The 21873-nt window shown below is 46.0% G+C and overlaps 1 protein-coding gene across 12 annotated transcripts in view; it reads left to right on the forward strand.

The window, feature by feature from the left end:
* The window catches only part of Ncald (neurocalcin delta), a 432610-nt gene that overhangs the window by 376186 nt on the left and 34551 nt on the right, over positions 1-21873 (forward strand). For all 12 annotated transcript variants that reach the window (XM_021183094.3, XM_085831922.1, XM_029469811.2 and 9 more), the window contains one exon: positions 19898-20294. In XM_021183094.3, the coding sequence (XP_021038753.1) occupies positions 19917-20294 (378 nt within the window). In that variant the 5' untranslated portion in view covers positions 19898-19916. The remainder of the gene's footprint in view (positions 1-19897; positions 20295-21873) is intronic.

Raw genomic sequence — 21873 nt, forward strand, 5'->3', positions numbered from 1 at the left:
TGTGGAGAGAGGCTGAGGATTGAGGGCTTTGGAGACTAAAGGAAGTCTTCACTCTCTCTTTGCAAGTTAGGATTGAAAGGGTTAACTTGGCTTACACTTTCACATCATAAGCCATCCAGTCAGGTCAGGAAGTCAAGCAGAGCAGGAACATAGAGGCCATGGAAGGGTGCTGCTTCCTGGCTTTCTCAACCTGCCTTCTTACAAGGACCAGCAGCCCAGGGATGGCACCAGCCACAGTATGCTGCCCCTCCCTCATCAATCACTAGGATCTATGGTTGCATCTCCTCACTTGAAGTTCCCTCCTTTCAGATGACTCTAGCTTGTGCGGAGTTGATATTTCCTCACTTGAAGCTCCCTCCTTTCAGTTGACTCCGGCTTGTGTGGAGTCGACATAAGACTAGCCAGCGCACCTGTCATCATTCCATGTATACTGTCCTCTCCACAGAGATCACATAAAGCCACCTACACATTTCTTAATAGTTTGGGTTCTAGGCTGATACCAACCATTGTAACTACCCCTGAATCCAACCTCCGTCATAAAGACAACTCCTATCCTTATTGTAAATTTAAATGTTTTCCCATTTTAGAATCTTTCCTAGCCTGTGCTTTTTAAATGTAGAGACTGCATTATCCAAGGTAAGCAGTTATCTATCTGGTCTTCCACCTGACAGAATCCCTCAGCATTCCATCCTACCTGGTTTTTAGTCTACTATGCTATCCAGGTACACAACAAGCTTTTAAGAAATTCTTGTGCACATGATAGGACATGGTTTACACAATTGGCTTGGGGAATTGGAACGATATTCCCTGTCATTTCATACACTGTCACCTATCCCTAGGAGCAGAGGAGTATTGTTCAGTCCATGTCCCTCACTCAGAGTATGCACCCCAGACTCTACCTTTATTGCTTTCTCCTTCGACAAAGTTGTTCACTTGAATTTCATATTTCCTTCTAGCATTCTTTAGTTGTGATCATCCTCAAAATATGAATTTGGCATGAGAGCAAACATATTGGAGTCTTGAGACAGACCCTCAATAAAGAAGAATTAGGCTGTCAGTTGCAGCCATTTACACAATGGTTTTATTGGTGTTTCTGAGTATACACTGTGCCTGCCTCATAAATTTAAGGTGTTTACTGGTTATACATGACAGAAGCACAGCTCTGATGTCCCCTCTGCTTAGCTCATCTCTGCAGCTTGCCACAGAGGCTGGCAGGACCATGACTGCTGGGCTGTACCGACTGATAAACTCTTTGCAGACAAGATTAAGCTTGACCAACCAGAAATCACGTTAATTTAGAAAAGGCAGAAAATGGTTTTTGCAGTTGGCTCTAACAAGGTCAGTACATTTCCAGGTCCTGCAATGTGGGCATTTCTAAGTGGGGCCACAGACAGCAGGGTGTTTTTGCTTGTCCAGGCCTGCTTAGCAGAGGGGCAGGTATTTAAGGTTTGTGTGAGTGTCCCACATGCTCCTGTGCTTCCCCACTGATCCCCAGATCTCGAGGTGATGTCTTAGATAACTGTGGAACCTTACAGACATGGTTCCTACCTGACAAACTAAACTGCTGCCAGGAGCTTTAATGATATTTGCTTCTGGTTTCTGTCTGAGTTCTTTAGTTCTTTTTTTTCCCCTCAAATTTATCTATTTATTTACTTTACATCTCTATTATTGAACTTCCTCCTCCTGTTCACCTCCTCTCCTTCTCCCCTGAGAGGGTAGAGGACCCCCTAGGGATCCTCCAACCCTGACACATCAGGTTTCTGCAGGGCTAGACACATCCTCTCCCACCAAGGCCAGACAAAGCAGCCCAGTTAGGGGAGCAGGCTCCACAGGCAGGCAGCAGACTTAGGGATGGTCCCCTTTCCAGTTGTTGGGGGACCCACATGAAGACTGAGCTGCACATTTGCGACATATGTGTTGGGGTGGGGGCTAGGTTCAGCCTGTGTATGTTCTTTGGTTGTGGTTCAGTCTCTGAGAGCCCAGGTGAGCTGACTCTGTTGGTCTTTCCTATAGAGTCCCTATCCCCTCCAGGGCCCTCAATCCTTCCCCCAATTCTTCCATAAGACTCCTTGGGCTCTATCCAATGTTTGGCTGTGAGTCTGCATCTGTTTCAGTCAGCTGCTGGGTGAAGTCTCCCAGACAGCCATGCCAGGCTCCTGTCTACAAGCTTAACAAAGTATAGTTAATAGTGCCAAGGGTTGGTGTTTGCCTATGGAGTGTATCTGGAGTTGGGCTAGTTATTGGTTGGTCGTTCCCTCGGTCTCTTAAGCTCTTTATTTCTAATCAACTACTATGATGAAACCAGCCACAAGCTCCACCCCCATAGGCTGTACCACTCCACCATGACGGACTGTCCCTTTGAACCACAAGCCAGAAAAGTCAATCCTCTGTGGAATGTCTTGTCACCACTATGAGGAATGTGACTAACACTGTATCTCTACTGATACTACCTCAGCGGCCCCCAGCTCAGGTATGAAGTCTGAGAGAAACACAGAAGCTTGTATGACCTACTTACAACACTTGGAAACACTTTCATATTTTTTTCTTTTGCATTTATTCTAGTGCTGATCTCTGTTTAAAGGCATTTACTGTGATGTGAAGACTAGAGATAGCAAAGGGAGTTCAGCAGAGAGAGCCACCCTTGTCAGCATCGAGAAGGAGCAGGAGACATTTTCAGTGGTCTCTAGTGTGAAAGGGATGAGGAAGGCTCACAGGATGATCGCAAAGTAAACCCACCCAGGTATACCAGAGATTCCCTAAAAACAGAGCTGCTCTGTCCTGGTTGCACCCACAGCTTGTCCTTTAGAGACAGATGCCCGGAGCCTCTGTTGGATCCATTCTAAGAATTCCATAGCTATATATTCACCATGGATTACTTTAGGTTAAGCCTTTATCCTTACCTTCTCTGAATATGGAATTAAACTGGTAGCCAGAGATTACATAGACAAACAAGAAGACTTTTCCCTAAACACATGTGTTCGTGCACGCGCGCACACATACAGCCTCTACTCTGCCTTCTTCCAACTCCCTGTGGTCCCTGTGGTCCCAAGGGAGAGTATAAAGTGTTCTGCCTCTACCATTTGACCTTAGTTACCTAACCTTAGGCTAATACTTACATCTTTACCCTCTGATTCTTTAATGTGGAGAGAGATACTCTTTCACATAGTATTTCAAGGATCTACTGAAGAAAATATTGTGAACAGCCTGTAAATTTATACAAGAAGGTACTGCATTTTGCTTGAGTTTGTGACATTGGTCACTTAATAGGCATTGTGTCAGTCAATGTTGGTGGTGAGAATGAGCATATTTAAAGCATAAATTGGTTTTGGTTGTAAACGTAGTATCCTCTGTTTTACTAAGAATTTTTATCAGCTGAAGAGTATGGTGAGGAGCAAAAGAGAACAGATTACATGAAAACTGACCAAATTGAGTTATAACTCAGTTAATCAGTAGATTTTTATTGAGCAACTAATACGTGCTGAGTCTTGTTCTAGATGTTGTGATTGTGGGACTTGTGAACAACAACAACAAAAAAAATCTGTGACTCCATGAAGCCTCCATTTTAGTAGGGAAAGATGAACAATCAACACAAAAAAACTGGCAGTGTATAGAAGTCTTAAAGTTAAGGCAGACAGTAAAGTACTCAAGTGAGAGCCAGTGTTATGCCTCTAACCAGCGATATAAGGGGAGGATACCACTGGAGAGGCGATATTGAGGTGAGGGATAGGTTGTAAGGATGGTTTCTAGTCTAGCTGCTCTGAACCTATACAGAGTAAATTCACAGTGGGAAATAGAACCAACTTAGAGTCTCCTTGGAGAAACCATAATGGGCACAGTAGGTTGTTTTTTTTCTCCTCTCATGAGTAGAAAAGATGTGGGATGGTCCTGTCTGGATACTGTTGGTTTTTGAAGCAGAGCTCCTTGTGAGTGTAGCCTGGGTACTTAGAGGAATGCATGTCTTGTACCATAGCTACATAGGAAAGATATGCCTATATCCAGATGAGTAAAGAGTCTAACCTTGAGTGCAATGAGGAAGCTGTAGCACAAGAAATGCCTGTGTCTGTGACAATAGATAACAATTTGTCAGTGATGGTAGATACTTCCTAAGCCTGCACTCTCTGCAAACACGTTATATACCCTGGGAGAAGGCCTCTCCCAGTTTCCTGTTGCCTCAATGCAAGACTTCAGCTGAGAGATGGTTTAAACAAAAGCTTATTTATCAAAGCAAATTACAGTCTAAAGAGATATTTGAATTCACCCCAAGTAAGTGCAGCAGCCCTTCGTGTTCTCCAAGGTAGATGTTTAAGCAGTTTCTTATAGGTCCTTCCCTCCTGTGGTGTCATTGCTAAGTCCCTCCCTTTGATTCCACCTTCATTCCACCCCACTCTACTATGCAAGCTCTGGAGCTAAGATGTCCATGTGGATTTTCCACTCCTGGCTTTTGGGATGTTCTTCAGTGGGCATGTGTGGGCTACAAGAAAGTACCCTGCCCTTTTCATTTCTGAGATGGTGGCACAAACCTACTTCACCCAAGATGTCTAGTCACAAAGCAGTGTGGAACAAGAACATCCAGGAAGGCCAGTTGGGGACACCATTGATGTCAGGGGGCTGAAGGCTCCTCCTGCAGAAAGTATCCAACACCACTTTCTGCTCTCGAACCCACCTGCAGAGTCACTGGATGATCACTGTTTTGTGTCATCCAGTGTTCATGGCATCTACAAAGCCATAGCCTCCCCAGAACCAGTGTGGGGGGAGAGGGCAGACAGAGTGAAGCCCAGAGCCCTTCCTTCTCATTGGCTACAACTCCCATGGGACCCATGTGCTTTGCTTCTGGTTGTCTCAATGACCGCCACATGGAAAACATTGACCTAGGGGCTGGCAGGGGCCTCCTGGAGTGAAGACCCACAAAGGTCCTTCATATCTGCCTAAAGCTCCAAACAGGGGAGTCAGGCTGGAGAGTGGTGTGGCTCCTGTTCCTTCTTTCTCTGTGTGTCACCTTCCTGCTCTTGTCCTTTCTAATTCTTCATGGATATCAGGCAAGTAGGAGAGAGCCCTCAACTCTGAGAGTCTCTTATCTATAAATACACCCATGGAAATGTAGCCTTATCTTATTTAGGCTAATGGTGTTTATTGCGCATCATGATGTTGGTTCTTTTCTATTCGCTAGGCAGCAAGAGATTCCTTTCTCTTCATTAAGTTCTTCTGACAGCATGAGGATATAGGTGTTAATCGTGTCTATTTACCGTATAGTGACTAAACAGCAAAGATGCCCTAAGTCACATGACACAGTATAATAATAGAGTCTGATTTAGTTGTCACCTTCCCTGCAGGAGGGTCACATAAGGCACTTCATGGTTTCTCCTTGCTAGCCAATGGACTGCACACTTAGCCTGTGTCTGTATAGACAGACAGTATGTCCTGCCATGCTGGCCAGAATGGGGAGGGATCCCAGGATACATTTTTAGCATAATCAGCCATTCAAACACCAAAATCAGCCTGGCCAGGAATGCAGCAGGGGGGGGGGGTAGGAAGAGTAGACTGGGTCCCCCTCTCCTGGGACCCAGCGGCATGAACTCGTCACAGCTATTCATTTCTTCATGACTCTACTACTTGAAGTAAAATCACAGACTTTCAAAGAAAAATATTAATGAAACTTTTATGAATTATGTTCCAAACCCCAAATTCTTGTCCCATGTAGGATTATTTTTATAGAACTGTCCCTTCTAAGCCCGGAAGCAGTATGCCAAATAGATTTTAAAAATTATGAACTATTTTTGGATTCTGTGGGGCCTGGAACCATTTACTAAATGCATTTGTGGCCCTCAGAGGAAGTCTAAAATTGGGGACTTGAGCCTCTGGTCCTCCAGCTGCTGGTAAGAGACGTGGCCTTGGGTGGCTGAAACTGATCTGTTTGCTGCCCTGGTCTAGGAAGCTCTGTGCCTTGTCTACTGTCACAGTGATTACTGTTAAATGATAGTTTATGGTTTAAAATAAGACTATTTCATGCCCTAAGTTGAACAGACATTTGCTGGCATCAGAATTCTAAGCAACTCCATGTGGTAGGGTTGTGGCAGCCCTGAGAGACTATTGAGGCCACAGATCACCCCACTCTTCTCAAACACTAGCCCCTAACATGGCTGTAGTCAACTGTGATGCAGCAGTCAGGTAGCCATGTCCATAAAGACTTTGTCCAAAGCTCTTGACTTCTGACATTCACACGGTCTCTTTGCTGGGTCAGCCCTGTCGTATGTATAGGCCGGGGCAGTGACCATCTCATGTGAGGCCTGTCCACTAACTCATGGGTCCTTTAAGTGGGCAAGGTAAGTGCACTGCCAACTGCTGAGTATGTATTAGGCAGAAGGGGGAATTAGCCATTAGCTGGGCTAGCAGTTGCCAGAAAGATGGATAAGCATGCCATGAAAGCTTAGCTATTTTCTCTAGCATGGCATCAGAGTGAGAATAGTCAGTTTCTCATTTTTACAGCCTCTTTAGATTTTTTTTCCAAAGACAGTTTTTTTGCCATATGATTCTGACTGGCTGAGAATTCACTAGGAGGCCAAGCTGTTCTGAACTCAGAGATGTACCTGCCTCTGCCTCTCTGCCTCCTGGGTGCTGCTGATTAAAGGCTTGAGACACGGAGCACAGGTTGTTAAATGTTTTACAGCCAGTCTCATCATCTCATTGTACCTGAGGTCTCTCTGCTGGCAGTTTCAGTCACCAATGCCTAACTAAAATGGTTGTAGTTTGAGGAAAATTCTAACAACAAACAATTCAATGACCTTTATTGAAGTACAATATTGCTTTTATTTTCTTGTAAGTTATTTTTAATCTCTTGTGTCCAAGTTATAAATTAAACTTTATCATTGAGATATGTGTATAAGAAAAACAGCATAGTTTTGTATGGAGTTGGCATCCACACAGGATCTTAGAACACATCCCATGCAGACAGCAGGGACTACCAAAATGATGCAGTCTTTGGTGAGGGGAAGAATATTGTTAGATGAGGTCCTATCTAGATTTTTTAAAATTAATAATGCATATTTTATGGACATTGATATAAAAAATAAAACTTTAAAAAGAGCCCAAGGCCAATTGTTTGCTAGCCTAAAATCATATGCTATAGAACAAGGTCTCCAACATCTTAGAACTATAAGCCCTGAGCTTACACAGAGCAAACTTGAGCCTCATCTCATGCTGTAGGGGACACAAAAGAAAGAGCAGTCTATCAAGCCTGCAGCTCAACAGCGCTTTTTGTGGCAGTTCAGTTTATGAGGTAGCCCAGTCACCTCATGCAGGGAAAGAGGGTACAGGTGTGCGACCATCATTGGAAGTACAGACCATCCTCCTGGTGTGTGACCATCACAGGAAGTACAGACAAGTCTCCTGGTGTGTGACCATCACAAGAAGTACAGACCATCCTCCTGGTGTGTGACCATCACAGGAAGTACAGACCAGTCTCCTGGTGTGTGACAATCACAGGAAGTACAGACCATTCTCCTGGGGCCTCTCTATAAGCAGAGGCTCTGTACAATTATTCAAACGACTTTAACAAGCCACTTAAATTTTCTTTCTCTATCATTTATAAGTGTGTACCTGTGTGAATTTATGTGTACCACCTGTGTCCAGGAGGCCAAGAGGGCTAAAAGAGGGCATCAGATATCCTGGAACTGGAGTTACAGACAGTTTGAGCTGCCATTTGAGTGCCGGGAACTGAACCTGTGTCCTCTTTTAACAGCAAGCTCTTTTAACTGCTGAGCCATCTGGCCAACCTCTTCGGCAAGCTATGAGTCCATACCACAGGCTACCAGAGAGAGTACTCCTTAGTTCAGAAACTATGTGTGGGAATATTACACACCCCTCAGTCCTCCCTCTTTCATATCTAACCCCTCCCTTGATGCATTACCGCTCAATTTCCTAATCTGCCTGGGTATATAAATTGGTTTGGGTAGTCTCCTGTCTCAGTCCACTGGTTTCTCTGAAGGGAAGTTCTGAAGCAACTTGGGCCCCTCAGGCTCTTGCTGAGTCATCCCCTGCCCTGTAAGAATCATAGACAGACAACCTAGAGATGAATTTGTGGATTTTAACCATAAGTCAGATGCAGGCATCTAAAACAAGTCATGATAAAGGTCACATCTCTCCATTTATCCACAGTGTTTATGATTTTCTTCCTGATGTTTTCCTAGTTGTGTTTTTGTAACTGAAACAGAAGAGTCAAAGCAGTGTTTAGTGGAGAGGGCCAGGCTCCCCACACGAGGAAGGCATTTTAATCACCCTGCGCTCTTCTGGGGACCGCTGAGGGTTCTGTGTTCTTCACTACAGCAAACTAGACTTTGGCTGCTAGCACCTTGTAAATTCCATTTTAGGAGACCTCAGTACGGCTTAGATTGAGACTTCTCCTCCAAAGTTAGCCAGGCTGTCTAGGGTAAGTTATGGGCTTTTCCCTGGAAAATCTAATTCTGGGAGCTGAGGAATGAAGCTACGGACTTTTCGAAACCTTTTGGGGAATCACAGAAGAGCAAGGTTTCCGCCTTCCCTCCACAGATGCAGACAGGGAGGAAGGGAGGTCTCGCCCTCTGAGAGAACATCCACGAGCCGCCATTGCCTTTCGTGGAGGTGTGGTGGGGTTTTTGTTTGTTTGTTTTGAGTTGTGATTTCCTTTGTTTTTTGGTGGAAAGTTGGCTTCACGCATCAGCTTTTTGGGTCTGGTTCTCTGTTGATAATTTGCTACCTTCTTGTGTATGTGTTGTTTTCCATCTATGACCAGAATCTACACTTCTTTTTTCTTTTCATTTTTCCTCCCCCTGGAAGATTAGGTGTGGCCCAGAATAAGTTTTAAAAAGTTCCATACTGCCCTTCCTGGAGTAAACGATTAAAATCGATGCCAGTGTTTAAAGGAGCACCTGAGGAATGTTTGTCTTCCTGAGGGATGGAGGGGCTGAAGCAAAGGTCGTTGAGACTTCAGCCAGGCATCTGGAAGGGAGAGACTGCGGGACAGAGATGACACAGTTTTACAGCTGTGGGCAAGCAGAGGGAGCACTGACCACATTATGAGAGGGGTGTGAGCCCTGTAAGATTTTGAGGAGGCAGGCATGTAGTACACAGAGCATTTCAAATTTGAGACCAATTTCTTCCCCTACACCCTGTCTCAAAACCCAAAGTAAACAAGTGACCTAGCAAAAGTGGGAGACAGCACAGCTTGTATTTGATAAAGTCACTCCAGTACTGTGTGAAGAAAAGCTTGGACCTGGGGTAGGAGGAACAAAGTGAGAGTGAAAAGTGGGGCTCAGGCAAGGAAAGGCCTTAGACACCAGGAAGGACCCACTGGTGTCTCGCTGGGGTGGTGACAGGGTGGATTTGAGATTTTGCCTAGAAAATCAATGTCCCATGCCAAAGGCATTAAAGCAAGAGGGGTCAGAGGTAATCCTTGTGTCTTGGAGGGAGTCACCAGAGGGTGAGTCCTTTACTGGGATGGAGCAGACTCGGACATGAGAAAGGTGACAGGATACAAACAGGACTCAGAAGCAACAACCCTTGTTCATTCTGAGCTTTCAGGGTACAGCCTTGAACTGGGCGTGAAGGACACCTACAGAAGGGATAGGCTTGGCCTCTATATTTTCTTACCACCTGCCAGCTCTGCCTTCTCCTTCTTTGTTGGTCTAAGGTCCAATGTCAGCATTATAAGGACCCAGTCTTCAGGCACGCTGGCTTTGGAGACCAAGTGAGTCTTTGGCTGTAAGCTCTGTATAGTGATGGCTCCATTGACTTTTTCTAACAACAGACTCCGAGATTCTCAGCTTAGCTGCTTGTCTCCTGCGGCTGCATGAGTAATCGGCATCTCGGGATTACCACATGCACAGTTGAGCACCGATGTCCATGACCTCCGACTCACCCCAAAGCCCCATTTCTGCATTTTTCCAATTTCTGTGCCAATTCTTCAAGCCACTGAGGCCAAACACTTGGCATGAAGCTGAATTTCTGTTCTGTGTTTTGTTTGGTTGTTTTTGTTTTGTTTTCTCCACCTTACAGCCCAGGGAGTCTGCCATCAAGCTATGCCTGGAATCCAGCCGCAGGTCCCTTCCACGGCTGTGACCATCCTGTGCCTGGATCACTGCAGAGCCTCCCTCACTCTCTCCCTTAGTTTCCCCTCATTAGCTTGTCTCAGCAGAGCAGTCACAACAGTGCTGATGAAAACTCCTTACTTCTGCAGCTCACAGGCAACTCCTTGTAGTCTCTGCTGGGACCCACCAATGATCTGATCCCTTGTGGCCCCTCTGGCCTCATTTCTCACCCACTCATGCCCTCCACTCTGCCACATTCTAAGTATGTCCCCAGTTCAGAGCAACTTAGCTAGCTGTTCTCATCTACCCACATCACTCTGTCCAATGGCTCTTTCTCAGTGAGAGCTTCTCTGGCTTGTTACTCAAAATTCTAACTCTCCTGGCTCTCTCTACCCTTCCCTCTTTACTGTCTCCATGGCACATGTACACCTGACATTCTGCTTGCTGTTCTTGTCTCCTTTACATCTCTTGCCACTGACTATAAACTCCATAAAAGGGAAGGTCTTTGCCTGCTTGTCCCCTGGTAGATCCCTGGGACTCCTGTCTCTCCCGACAGACATTTAGTACCTATTTGTGGCATAAAGGGGTTATAACAGGAGACTATCTGCTCTCTCCATCCACTTCCTTCTAAAAAGTTACAAAACCATTATAATTTCTGCGTATGCTTTGTTCATAACAGGACACACTCTGAAAACACTGGACAGCAGTCCAGGCTCACATGCTGGTTTCTCTGCGAGCTGTGTGACTCGGGTCATGTCAATTAGTCTTTCCGCGTTTTAATCTCTTTGCTAATAAAATAGAGAAAGCCTGCCCTGCCTATCCCGTGGGGCTAGTGTGAAGACTCTTCAGAGTACTTACTGCATGAAGGACCAGCGGCTTAGCCTTTTATTTTGCTAAAACAAAACATCTGGGGCTGTATTCACACAGAAAGGATGTTTATTTTTGTCACAGTTTTGGAGGCAGGATGACTATGATTAGGTGAGGCTGTCTGTCTGACGTCTGGTGAGGGCTTTGGATCATATCACAACATGGTAGGAACACATATGACAAAGAGAGAGGTCCCATGGCAAGATAGGAAACAGGAATCCGGAAGAGGCCAGGCTGGCTCTTTGTAATAACCCGTTCTCTCAGGAACTAATCCATGTGATTCACCTCTCTCTCTGAAGGCAGCATTACGTCACTGTGATGCAGGAACACCATAACCTACCTACCTTTCTGCCAGGCCAAGCCTCTTAATGGCTCTTATACTTCAGTACCCCTGAGGACCAAACTTGCAACACACCAGTCTTTGGGAGTTACCATGCTAACCATTCCTAACTCAATACTATAACTTGGATATGTGACTACCTCAATGAGTTCTCACATCAGAGTCAGTGAAATGTGAACTTGGAATATTGAATTCATTTCACTGAGATGCACCCGCAAAGTAAATGATTTGCTTGACAATTAAACAACAGAGGTAGCCTTCACATACAAACATTTTCTTTCAAAAACAAAAACAAACCTTATTTTATTTATGTGTGTATTGTGCATGCATGTTCAGTTGTCTGTGGCAAATCTCCTAAAGATGGAGTTACAGGTGACTGGGAGCCGCCCCAGTGTGGGAATGTGGAAGTGGGAAGTGAACTCAGGTCCTCGGAAAGAGCAATACACACTTTTTCCTGATGCACTCTCTCTCCAGTCCCTGAAGCCAAGCACTTTGTCTTGGTCCTGAGCGGTTGTCCCATTATATTCAAAATCAGTTAATGACTGTGTGAAACAATGAAGAGGATTTGACCCCGCACTGGTTTTCTCCCCATCCTCTTGACTCAAAGAGTCACATAGTTCTGTCTTCCAAAAGAAAATCTTCAGGCCTTTCTCCTCTCTTTCCAGTAACAAAAGCCTGTCAGGGGTCTCTCAGACCAAGCAAACGCAGCCAAGTCCTCATCAAGGTCAGATACCAGTCCTCAGTCTAGTCTTTGTTGACAACTACAGAAACAGACACTGGACTAAGCTGCAAATTCCCACTTCCCAAACAACTTAGCTTATGCTCTTCCTTGTTGGTGTTCCGGTCTTTCTGTGCTAATGAGTTTGTGAATGTAGTTTAATTAGTGTTTACTGAAAAATAGCTGCACATAGACCAGTCTTGTGAGAGACTTAGCCAAGATGTTGAGGCAATGTGTTCCTTGTAGAAACCAGCTAATAAGCGAGAAGGACTTTGTAAAGTCTGGGGAAGGACATTAGGTTGGTTTTGAAGAAATAGACCTGTTTCTACAGGAAACGAAATCATTCTTTAAACAGGTAGATTTAAATATTAAAATAGCAATCCTCTCCCTCCCCATCCTGGGGCCCTGGATGATTTGCATATAACAAAACCGAAATGGTGGCAATCTGATTAGAAACCGAGGCAGCCATCTGACTGGATACCAAACAGCAGAGCTGAAGTCTACAGAGCTCCGAAAAGGGGAACTTGAAATCACTTGTAGATTTCATTAAATGTTTTTTGGCTCTCTGCAAACCTATGCATTATGTATCCACTCTTGTTTCTGAATTTTGGCCTCAGGCAAATTGCCAACATAGCAACCAAATGAAGGTTTTAAAATTCTGATTAACTAGTCTATTTGGGAGGATTTTTACTTCCAGAAGAGGGAAGTGAACATTATTGGAACACTCAGTTTATAAATTCAACCCGGGCTTCATTTGTAAGTTAATTTTTCTCTGTATAAGTAGATTTTGCTCCACTTCACACTTACACAGACCTCCAAGCTAGGCCTCCTTGAAGCTGCTGGTGCTCACGCTAAGGAAAGAAAGGTCCTCCTCCACCTACCCCTCAGAGGCTGCGTGCACGGGAGTCAGGTCTGGTCCTCAATGTGGAACTCAGATTCTAAAAGGAATGAGACTGCTGTACCACGGCTAGACAGGGATGGGGATGGTCTCTGGTGTTCTGCACGGTAGGGGGCATCTTTAACAGTAGTGTATTGTGTGTTTCCAAATAGCTAGGAAGGGGGCTTTTGAATGCACAAGGAAATGGTGGATATCAGAGATAATGCATATGCCTATTAGCCCAATTAGATCATCAAGAGGGTCACCCATTGTCTTAGTCAGGGTTTCTATTCCTGCACAAACATCATGACCAAGAAGCAACTTGGGGAGGAAAGGGTTGTGAGAAAGAAAATCAGGACTGGAACTCAGCAGGTCAGAAAGCAGGAGCTGATGCAGACGCCATGGAGGGATGTTCTTTACTGGCTTGCTTCCCCTGGCTTGCTCAGCCTGCTCTCTTATAGAACCCAAGACTACCAGCCCAGGGATGGTCCCACTCACAAGGGGCCTTTCCCCCTTGATCACTAATTGAGAAAATGCCCTACAGTTGGATCTCATGGAGGCATTTTCTCATCTGGAGCTCCTTTTTCTGTGATAACTCCAGCTGTGTCAAGTTGACACACCCATCTATAAAAACATCACATCGTAAGCCATCTAAGTACAACTACTGTGTGTTAATTTTGAAGAAAATAAAACTTGAGAAAGTCAAAACAAACCAATCAGGCAATTGATAAGGATCCTTCGTGTTTCCTGTTCTATGGATTTTATACATGAAATTTAAGCACTGTGAACTGCAAACGCTGCCCTGCAGGGATTTCTTGAGTGAGGGGCTCAGAACCAGTTCAATATCAGAGACCCTGGGACACTCTGTAACTCTAATCACCTGATGGTTTCCAGTGTGACAAATGGCATCGGAAAGCCAGGCTGCCTTCCAGGACCAGTCTGCAAAGCCATCTAGTAATTAATTAGTCATCTTTCTGTCTTCCAGTGGTGTCTCTGCCACTAGTTCACTAGGCCTTAGTTCACAGGGTGCCTGTGGGATGGGCTCTGGAAAGGCAAAGCCTGACTGCCATTAAGATCTGCCTGCAGGGCAGACAGCAACCTGAGATAGATGCAAATTGTAATCCTTTGGGTAGTCAGAAATGCAAGTGTGAAAGGGTGTGTCCTGTCACCCCAAGCGGCCTAGAGTCAATTGAGAAAGGAATTGCCTCAAACAGATTGGCCTGTGGGCATATCTTTGGAGCCCTGTCCTGATTAGGAGGCACTAGACCATTGTGAGCAACACCATTCTCTAAGCAGATAGTTTGAGCCTTCCAGAAAGCGTCATGGTTTCTGCTTCAAGTTCCTGCTTAAGTTCCTTCCCTGGCTTCTGTCAATGATGGGCTGTGATCTCTAAGCTGAAACATATCTGTTCCTCCCCTAAATTGACTGTTCGCTAGAGTTGTAGCACAATCGCAAAAAGAAAACTAGAATATTACACAGTGGCTTGAAAGTCTATGACTAAAGTCAGGCATTACCCCTGAAAGGAATGTCCTGTGATGGCACCCTGTCCCCATAAATGTCCCTTCCTGCAATACCCCACTGTGCTCACTCTCAACTCTTCTGACCCCATGTGACCCTCACTGCCACCAGCACCCTGTGCAACCTACGGCTAAGTGTCCTAAGTGAAAGGTCACATCTTACTAAGATCGGCTGAATGAACACTGAATGACTATGTGAGTGGAAGCCCATATTTACAGTTCTGTCCCCACCCTCATCACCTGCACCATGTTAAGAAACTGTTTTACAAGTGGAAACATGGGGCTAGAGAGACAACAGCTCAGCAGGTCAAAGCACTTGCTGTGCCACGAGGTCCACGGTTTAGATCTGAGCATCCATGTGACCAACTCACGCCCAGGGCAGATCTGTAATCCCAGATCAGAGAGAGGCAGAGACAGGAGAAAGGCTGGAACTTGCTGCCTGGTTTCCAGCCTAGCCAAGAAAACCTGAACCCCAGATCCAGGGGGGACCCTTTCTCAACGTCATAGGTGAAGGGTAGTGGCAAGGAGCATGTGATACACTCATTCGGCTTCCACATATGTACATAGACACACATATTCAAACATACATGTGCATATAGTTGCCAGACTGCGTGTCTGCCTCATCACTGGGGTGTCCAAATACCTCCAGCAAGCCACTCAAGGGAGGCAGAACACAGTCTGTAGGGGGCCCAGCCTGTGTTCTCCTGCGTAAGAAACAGTGGGAGTTAGGACAGATGCTGTGGTAACTGGCATCCTGTGTACCCAGATACTGCTGCGGGCCATGGGGAGTTGGGAATGGGGGTCTGCGTGTCCTTGCTTTCCCTGTGCACCAGGAAGGAAGGGCATGGCTGAGCCCAGGACCTGGGTAGAATCTCGTTTGGTTTCAAGGAACTGCTGAGAGTACTGAGGGGCAGGAAGAGGGAAGGTCTTCTCCAGGAGATTTAGGTGTGGCTCTTTATGATGAAGCCCACTGCCCCCCAGCCCAGTGACAATCCTTGATGAAAGAGATGGTCCTTGCTTGTTCAAACTGCTTTATTTGATGGTGGATGTGAACCTGGATCAGGGCTTAAATACCTTTTATGGAAAGGAATACCTTCCAGGAAGGGAAGCTCATTAGCTAAACACTCAGGACCTATCTAGACACCTCATTAGCATGGAGAACTCCAGGTTTTTATGCTATGTGACCAGTTGTCATGGTGAGGTGTTATGGTTACATGTTCCAGATCAGATAGTGTAGCAGGGAGTTGGCTCTACACCTGATGTTCTCAATTCTAAAATTTTCTGGGGTTTGGGCTTGCTCAACCTTGCCAGTTCTTCTGTCTGATTGCATGGTCCACTTAACCCACACATATTCAAACATAAATGTATACATAAGTGAGTATTTATGGAAAAGACATTAAAAAGTACAAACACTCCTTAATTTATTATGGGGATAAATCCTGCTAGACCCATGTAAATTCTAATATTGTGATCTGTGTTGAAAATGCATTAAATACAGCTCAACTACCTAGCTCAAAGACATAGGTGAAGGATAGAATCCCAGCCCCCTGTAGAGCAAAGCTCTCCACAATAGGTCAGGTCTCCACATCAGATCCCACAAGGGAATATGGAGGAAGTTTGGCAACAGGTAAAAGGTTTCTGAACACTAAAAATTAATTCAGGGTCAGAGGAGATGGCTCAGGGTCAGAGGAGATGGCTCAGGGTCTAAAGAGATGGCTCAGGGTCAGAGGAGATGGCTCAGGGTCAGAGGAGATAGCTCAGGGTCAGAGGAGATGGCTCAGGGTCAGAGGAGATGGCTCAGGGTCTGAAGAGATGGCTCAGAGTCAGAGGAGATGGCTCAGGGTCAGAGGAGATGGCTCAGGGTCTAAAGAGATGGCTCAGGGTCAGAGGAGATGGCTCAGGGTCTGAAGAGATGGCTCAGGGTCAGAGGAGATGGCTCAGGGTCAGAGGAGATGGCTCAGGGTCTAAAGAGATGGCTCAGGGTCAGAGGAGATGGCTCAGGGTCAGAGGAGATAGCTCAGGGTCAGAGGAGATGGCTCAGGGTCTAAAGAGATGGCTCAGGGTCAGAGGAGATGGCTCAGGGTCTGAAGAGATGGCTCAGGGTCAGAGGAGATGGCTCAGGGTCTGAAGAGATGGCTCAGGGTCTGAGGAGATGGCTCAGGGTCTGAAGAGATGGCTCAGGGTCTGAAGAGATGGCTCAGGGTCAGAGGAGATGGCTCAGGGTCAGAGGAGATGGCTCAGGGTCAGAGGAGATGGCTCAGGGTCAGAGGAGATGGCTCAGGGTCAGAGGAGATGGCTCAGGGTCAGAGGAGATGGCTCAGGGTCAGAGGAGATGGCTCAGGGTCAGAGGAGATGGCTCAGGGTCAGAGGAGATGGCTCAGGGTCAGAGGAGATGGCTCAGGGTCTGAAGAGATGGCTCAGGGTCAGAGAAGATGGCTCAGGGTCAGAGGAGATGGCTCAGGGTCTGAAGAGATGGCTCAGGGTCAGAGAAGATGGCTCAGGGTCAGAGGAGATGGCTCAGGGTCAGAGAAGATGGCTCAGGGTCAGAGGAGATGGCTCAGGGTCAGAGGAGATGGCTCAGGGTCAGAGGAGATGGCTCAGGGTCAGAGGAGATGGCTCAGGGTCAGAGGAGATGGCTCAGGGTCAGAGGAGATGGCTCAGGGTCAGAGGAGATGGCTCAGGGTCTGAAGAGATGGCTCAGGGTCAGAGAAGATGGCTCAGGGTCAGAGGAGATGGATCAGGGTCTGAAGAGATGGCTCAGGGTCAGAGAAGATGGCTCAGGGTCAGAGGAGATGGCTCAGGGTCAGAGAAGATGGCTCAGGGTCAGAGGAGATGGCTCAGGGTCAGAGGAGATGGCTCAGGGTCAGAGGAGATGGCTCAGGGTCAGAGGAGATGGCTCAGGGTCAGAGGAGATAGCTCAGGGTCTGAAGAGATGGCTCAGGGTCTAAAGAGATGGCTCAGGGTCAGAGGAGATGGCTCAGGGTCTGAAGAGATGGCTCAGGGTCTGAGGAGATGGCTCAGGGTCTGAAGAGATGGCTCAGGGTCTGAAGAGATGGCTCAGGGTCAGAGGAGATGGCTCAGGGTCAGAGGAGATGGCTCAGGGTCAGAGGAGATGGCTCAGGGTCAGAGGAGATGGCTCAGGGTCAGAGGAGATGGCTCAGGGTCAGAGGAGATGGCTCAGGGTCAGAGGAGATGGCTCAGGGTCAGAGGAGATGGCTCAGGGTCAGAGGAGATGGCTCAGGGTCAGAGGAGATGGCTCAGGGTCTGAAGAGATGGCTCAGGGTCAGAGAAGATGGCTCAGGGTCAGAGGAGATGGATCAGGGTCTGAAGAGATGGCTCAGGGTCAGAGAAGATGGCTCAGGGTCAGAGGAGATGGCTCAGGGTCAGAGAAGATGGCTCAGGGTCAGAGGAGATGGATCAGGGTCTGAAGAGATGGCTCAGGGTCTGAAGAGATGGCTCAGAGTCAGAGGAGATGGCTCAGGGTCTGAAGAGATGGCTCAGGGTCAGAGGAGATGGCTCAGGGTCAGAGGAGATGGCTCAGGGTCAGAGGAGACGGCTCAGGGGTTAAGAATACTTACTGCTCTTGCAGAAGATCCCAGTTCGGTTCCCAGCACCCACATGTCAGCTCACAACTGTCCATATTTCCACTTCTAGGGGTTCCAATACACTCTTATGACCTCAGATACTAGGCACACATGGGTGTACTAATATACATTATGCGGGTAAAGTTCTCAAGCACATAGGTAAATCTAAAAATAAATATTAATGAACTCAAAATCAAACACAGAATGAATCTGAGATGTTTCTGGTGGAGCTTGCTTGAGCTGCATCATGGGACTTCACTGCAGCATTGGGTCTCAAGGCACAATGTGCACACTTTGCAGCACACAGCACGCATGCAACTGCACCACAGGAGGCCAAGGAAGGCTGCCTGAAACTGCTCAGCTCAGATCCAAGGCTGCTTTATGTTGCTGTTATGAACTGCAAGGTGTCTACTCTGTATGTGAAGGTTTTCACACTGGTAAGAACAGAATGGTCTGACCACAGAAAACAAAGGCATTTACTATTTCCCTTCTGCTGTCCTTCCTCATATCCATCTGGGATCAGTGTGTCTCTGGATTCGATTGTGTTAGACAAACAAGCCTAGCCATCTCATTAGACAATTCTGCCCTTACCTTTAACACATGGAAAGTGTATGTTTACAAAAGAATTGTTTTAAAATAATTTCTGGTTTATTGTCAGCAAATGTTTCATTTGTATATCTGTTTTATATCCTTGTGACCCAGGGTCACATAAAATTTTCTTGAGCAAGAAGAGAGTCACAAGTGGAAGCCCTGCTGAACCATGTCTGCAGCCTCCTCCTGGCCATGCAGCCCACAGAGCTAAGACTCAGCTGCTGCCAACAATTGAGAGAGTACAGAAACAAATGTCACTGGGCTGGACCAGGACCAAAACACAATCCCTATGGGACATATATCACTTTGTACCACTGTTAAGCTGAAAACATAGTTAATCTGAGAGCTAGATATTGATAATATACTGGAATAAGTCCACACACATAATCCAGAAGAACATACACCAAAATACTAGCTGTGTTTATCACGATGATTAGGATTTGGAAGATGCTAATATTTTCTGGATGATTCACCACAGTATTTTGCTATTTGATTGTGAACATAGGATACCATTAGGATAAGAACATACAAGATTATATGCAACTTAAGAAGTTAATGTTGACCTGTTTCCTAAAGCCATAGAATGTGAACAACTCTTTGAAGCATCTTTACCATCTAAACCCAAAGGGGTCAGTGATTCCCTCTGGATGTAACTAACTGGAGTAGCCTGGCAGAGGTTCATGGTGTGTCCACTGATCTTCTTCCTGCACTTATGGAGCCCAGTTACATGAGCCACAATTTATGTGGAAGCAAAGTGATAATGAAACATGCTAAGATTCTTCTCTCTCCCTCTCCCTCTCCCTCTCCCTCTCCCTCTCCCTCTCCCTCTCCCTCTCCCTCTCCCTCTCCCTCTCCCTCTCCCTCTCCCTCTCCCTCTCCCTCTCCCTCTCCCTCTCCCTCTCCCTCTCCCTCTCCTTTCCTCCCTCTTCAGTTCATTCAGTTCTACTTATAGGATTTGAAATTAGACCCTTAGTTTTCTTAAAAGCACATCTGATTTCCTGCAAAATGATAAGCCAAAACCAAATCACCTACCTTCCTTCCATTTGTCTTCTATCTGGCCATCCATCTACTCACCTGACCGTCTATCCATCCATCTATCTATCCATCCATCCATCCATCCATCCATCCATCCATCCATCCATCCATATCTTGCTTTCTGGCTGGTCTGGTTAGCAGCATGGCTTTCTGCATCTCTGACTGGCCTGTTTTGCCATCATTTTGTCTAGCTATTGGGCTAGTAGAGAGTTTGTTAGATTTTCCCTCTTCTCAAGGAACAATACTACATGATCACATGACCCTAAAGGACAGCTCTAAAAAACATACGTATTTTCTTTTCTCTTTGCAGTTGAATTCTTGTTACCAGAATGGGGAAACAGAACAGCAAGCTGCGCCCTGAAGTCATGCAGGACTTACTGGAAAGCACAGACTTCACAGAACATGAGATCCAGGAATGGTACAAAGGTTTCTTGAGAGACTGCCCCAGTGGACATTTATCAATGGAAGAGTTTAAGAAAATATATGGGAACTTTTTCCCTTATGGGGATGCTTCCAAATTTGCAGAGCATGTCTTCCGCACCTTCGATGCAAATGGTGATGGGACAATAGACTTTAGAGAGTTCATCATAGCCCTGAGTGTGACATCAAGGGGCAAGCTGGAGCAGAAGCTGAAGTGGGCCTTCAGCATGTATGACCTGGATGGTAATGGCTACATCAGCAAGGCAGAAATGCTGGAGATTGTACAGGTAAGGACCCTGGCCTGTTAGAGAGAGAAGCATGAGTGTCACAAGAAAAACCCAGAAGTTACCTGGGACTAAGTTTGTAAACTGGTGTTTTGCCAGGGCAGTTAGTTTGACCCACTTGGTGGTTTTTGAAAAGTTTGAATTCACATGCACAGAAATTGTATAAAAACCTACATTGGTTGGGATCTCTTAAAAACTCAGGAACTTTCATTTTTACTGCCTGCACATTCTTGCCTATTAGCAGTTGTCCATACTTTGGGGTGATTCCCATACAGCAGAGAGGCAGGGCTCTTCTGTTGGCCATCCTTGTTACATTCTTCCCATTGATCAATATAAAAACCTGCTCAGACATGAAGTCTGGGGTCATGTCTTCAGAAGTTGTGTTAATAATGAAGCGCCCTGCCTTGGGTGCCCACCTGCATTTTTCAGGGACCATCTCTTGGTCAAGAGTCAACACAAGCAATGTCTTCACCTGTAAAATGGAACTGCATGCCATGGGGTTGTATTAAGATTATATATAACTCTCCATTTTAAACACTGTCTTAGTTACTGCTCTGTTTCTGTGAAGAGACACCATGACCAAGACAACTCTTATAAAAGAACACGTTTAATTGGGGGCTTGCTTACAGTTTTGAGAGGTTAGTCCATCCATCATGGTAGGAAGTAGACAGGCATGGCACTGGAGCAGTAGCTGAGAGCTTTATATCCTGTAGTCAAAAACCAGAGAGAGAGAGAGAGAGAGAGAGAGAGAGAGAGAGAGAGAGAGAGAGAGAGAGAGAGAGAGAAACTAAGCCTGGTGTAAATTTTTGAACCATCAGAGCCACCCAAGTGAGACAACTGCTTCAACAAGATGACACCTCCTATGGACAAAGAGTTTAAACATATGTATGAACCTATGTTAGGGTGCCATTCTCATTCAAACTATCACAAATGTCTAGCCCAGGGCCAACCACATAAAAGATAATTGTCATTAATTTACAGCTTTGTATACTCTTGAGCAAGAGCAGGATCTGGATTCTTTGTCTGGAAGCTTTGTCCCTTCCAGGATGCAAATATAGAGGGCTTCATCATTTTACTAAGAGACACTGTGTTTGGCCTCCTAGAACCACTCGCTCAGAGTAGCTTCACTGATGCGAACAGGAGAGAGCCATGTTGGTGCCAATGGCAACCTGCTAAGTAGCGGGTGGGACTCATAGACAAACCTAAGGAGATTCAGGACTCAGGAGAGTTTAGGAGGGCTTCAGCTAAAGGCACTATTAAGGACTAAGTAGGTGACAGAGCCAACAAGAGCTGACTGCCATTCAAGGTTTAGGCAGGTGAGGGAAGCATCTGTCAGCAGAGAGTCAAGAGAGTGGGTTTTGGTTTCTTGGAGGGCTCAGCTCAGAGGTCACATTTATCCCAGAACATTTGGGCAGATGTCCTACTGAGATAGAGCTGCTACTCTGGGAAAATGGTGTTGTGGGGATGGGAGGGGTATAACAAGGAGATGAAAAGACTCAGCTGTTGGTAGGAATGGGGTTAGGGTAGAGTGCAGCTAGCATGCAGAGAACCTCAGGGAACATGACAATGGAAACCAGACAGA

The sequence above is a fragment of the Mus caroli genome, unplaced genomic scaffold (assembly GCF_978045245.1).
Source record: "Mus caroli unplaced genomic scaffold, Mus_caroli_1 scaffold_16, whole genome shotgun sequence".
NCBI lineage: Eukaryota > Metazoa > Chordata > Mammalia > Rodentia > Muridae > Mus > Mus caroli.